This window comes from Scyliorhinus canicula, chromosome 3 (genome assembly GCF_902713615.1).
Source record: "Scyliorhinus canicula chromosome 3, sScyCan1.1, whole genome shotgun sequence".
NCBI classification, from domain to species: Eukaryota; Metazoa; Chordata; class Chondrichthyes; order Carcharhiniformes; family Scyliorhinidae; genus Scyliorhinus; species Scyliorhinus canicula.
In genome coordinates this window covers 1,148,909-1,150,354 of record NC_052148.1, presented here as the reverse complement: position 1 = coordinate 1,150,354, position 1,446 = coordinate 1,148,909, and the positions used below count along the sequence as shown (strand labels likewise).

General features: G+C 71.9%; 1 protein-coding gene across 1 annotated transcript in view; it reads right to left on the bottom strand.

Moving 5' to 3' along the window:
- Positions 1-210: 210 nt before the first annotated feature.
- LOC119963593 (circumsporozoite protein-like) overlaps positions 211-1,446 on the bottom strand; it is a 46,488-nt gene continuing 45,252 nt past the window's right edge. The window contains exons 4-5 of the mRNA XM_038792924.1: positions 1,219-1,435; positions 211-988 (exon numbers count right to left, since the gene is read on the bottom strand). Coding sequence (XP_038648852.1) covers positions 211-988; positions 1,219-1,435 — 995 coding nt within the window. The remainder of the gene's footprint in view (positions 989-1,218; positions 1,436-1,446) is intronic.

Here is a 1,446-nt window from a genome sequence, read left to right as displayed (position 1 = left end):
TGTCCAGGCCCCGCTCCCCTGCTCACTGTTTGTCCAGGCCCCGCTCTCCTGCTCACTGTCTGTCCAGGCCCCGCTCTCCTGCTCACTGTCTGTCCAGGCCCCGCTCTCCGGCTCACTGTCTGTCCAGGCCCTGCTCTCCGGTTCCCTGTTTGCCCCGGGCCCCGCTCCCCTGCTCACTGTCTGTCCAGGCCCTGCTCTCCGGCTCCCTGTTTAGCCCGGGCCCCACACTCCTGCTCTCTGTTTGCTCCGGGCCCCACTTTCCTGCTCTCTGTTTTCCCCGGGCCCCGCTCTCCCACACTCTGCCCTGGGGCCCGCTCTCCCACACTCTGCCCTGGGGCCCGCTCTCCCACACTCTGCCCTGGGGCCCGCTCTCCCACACTCTGCCCTGGGGCCTGCTCTCCCACACTCTGCCCTGGGGCCCTGCTCTCCCACACTCTGCCCTGGGGCCCGCTCTCCCACACTCTGCCCTGGGGCCCGCTCTCCCACACTCTGCCCTGGGGCCCGCTCTCCCACACTCTGCCCTGGGGCCCGCTCTCCCACACTCTGCCCTGGGGCCCGCTCTCCCACACTCTGCCCTGGGGCCCGCTCTCCCACACTCTGCCCTGGGGCCTGCTCTCCCACACTCTGCCCTGGGGCCCGCTCTCCCACACTCTGCCCTGGGGCCCGCTCTCCCACACTCTGCCCTGGGGCCCGCTCTCCCACACTCTGCCCTGGGGCCTGCTCTCCCACACTCTGCCCTGGGGCCTGCTCTCCCACACTCTGCCCTGGGGCCTGCTCTACCACACTCTGCCCTGGGGCCTGCTCTCCCACACTCTGCCCTGGGGCCCACTCTCCCACGCTCTGCCCTGGGGCCCGCTCTCCCACACTCTGCCCTGGGGCCCCGCTCTCCCACACTCTGCCCTGGGGCCCGCTCTCCCACACTCTGCCCTGGGGCCCCCTCCCCGACACTCTGCCCTGGGGCCTGCTCTCCCACACTCTGCCCTGGGGCCTGCTCTCCCACACTCTGCCCTGGGGCCCGCTCTCCCACACTCTGCCCTGGGGCCCGCTCTCCCCACTCTGCCTGGGGCCCCCTCCCCGACACTCTGCCCTGGGGCCGCTCTCCCACACTCTGCCTGGGGCTGCTCTCCCACACTCTGCCCTGGGGCCTGCTCTCCCCACTCTGCCCTGGGCTGCTCCCCACACTCTTCCCTGGGCCGCTCCCACACTCTGCCCTGGGGCCTGCTCTCCCACACTCTGCCCTGGGGCCTGCTCTCCCACACTCTGCCCTGGGGCCCGCTCTCCCACACTCTGCCCTGGGGCCCGCTCTCCCACACTCTGCCCTGGGGCCCGCTCTCCCACACTCTGCCCTGGGGCCCGCTCTCCCACACTCTGCCCTGGGGCCCGCTCTCCCACACTCTGCCCTGGGGCCCGCTCTCCCACACTCTGCCCTGGGGCCCTGCTCTCCCA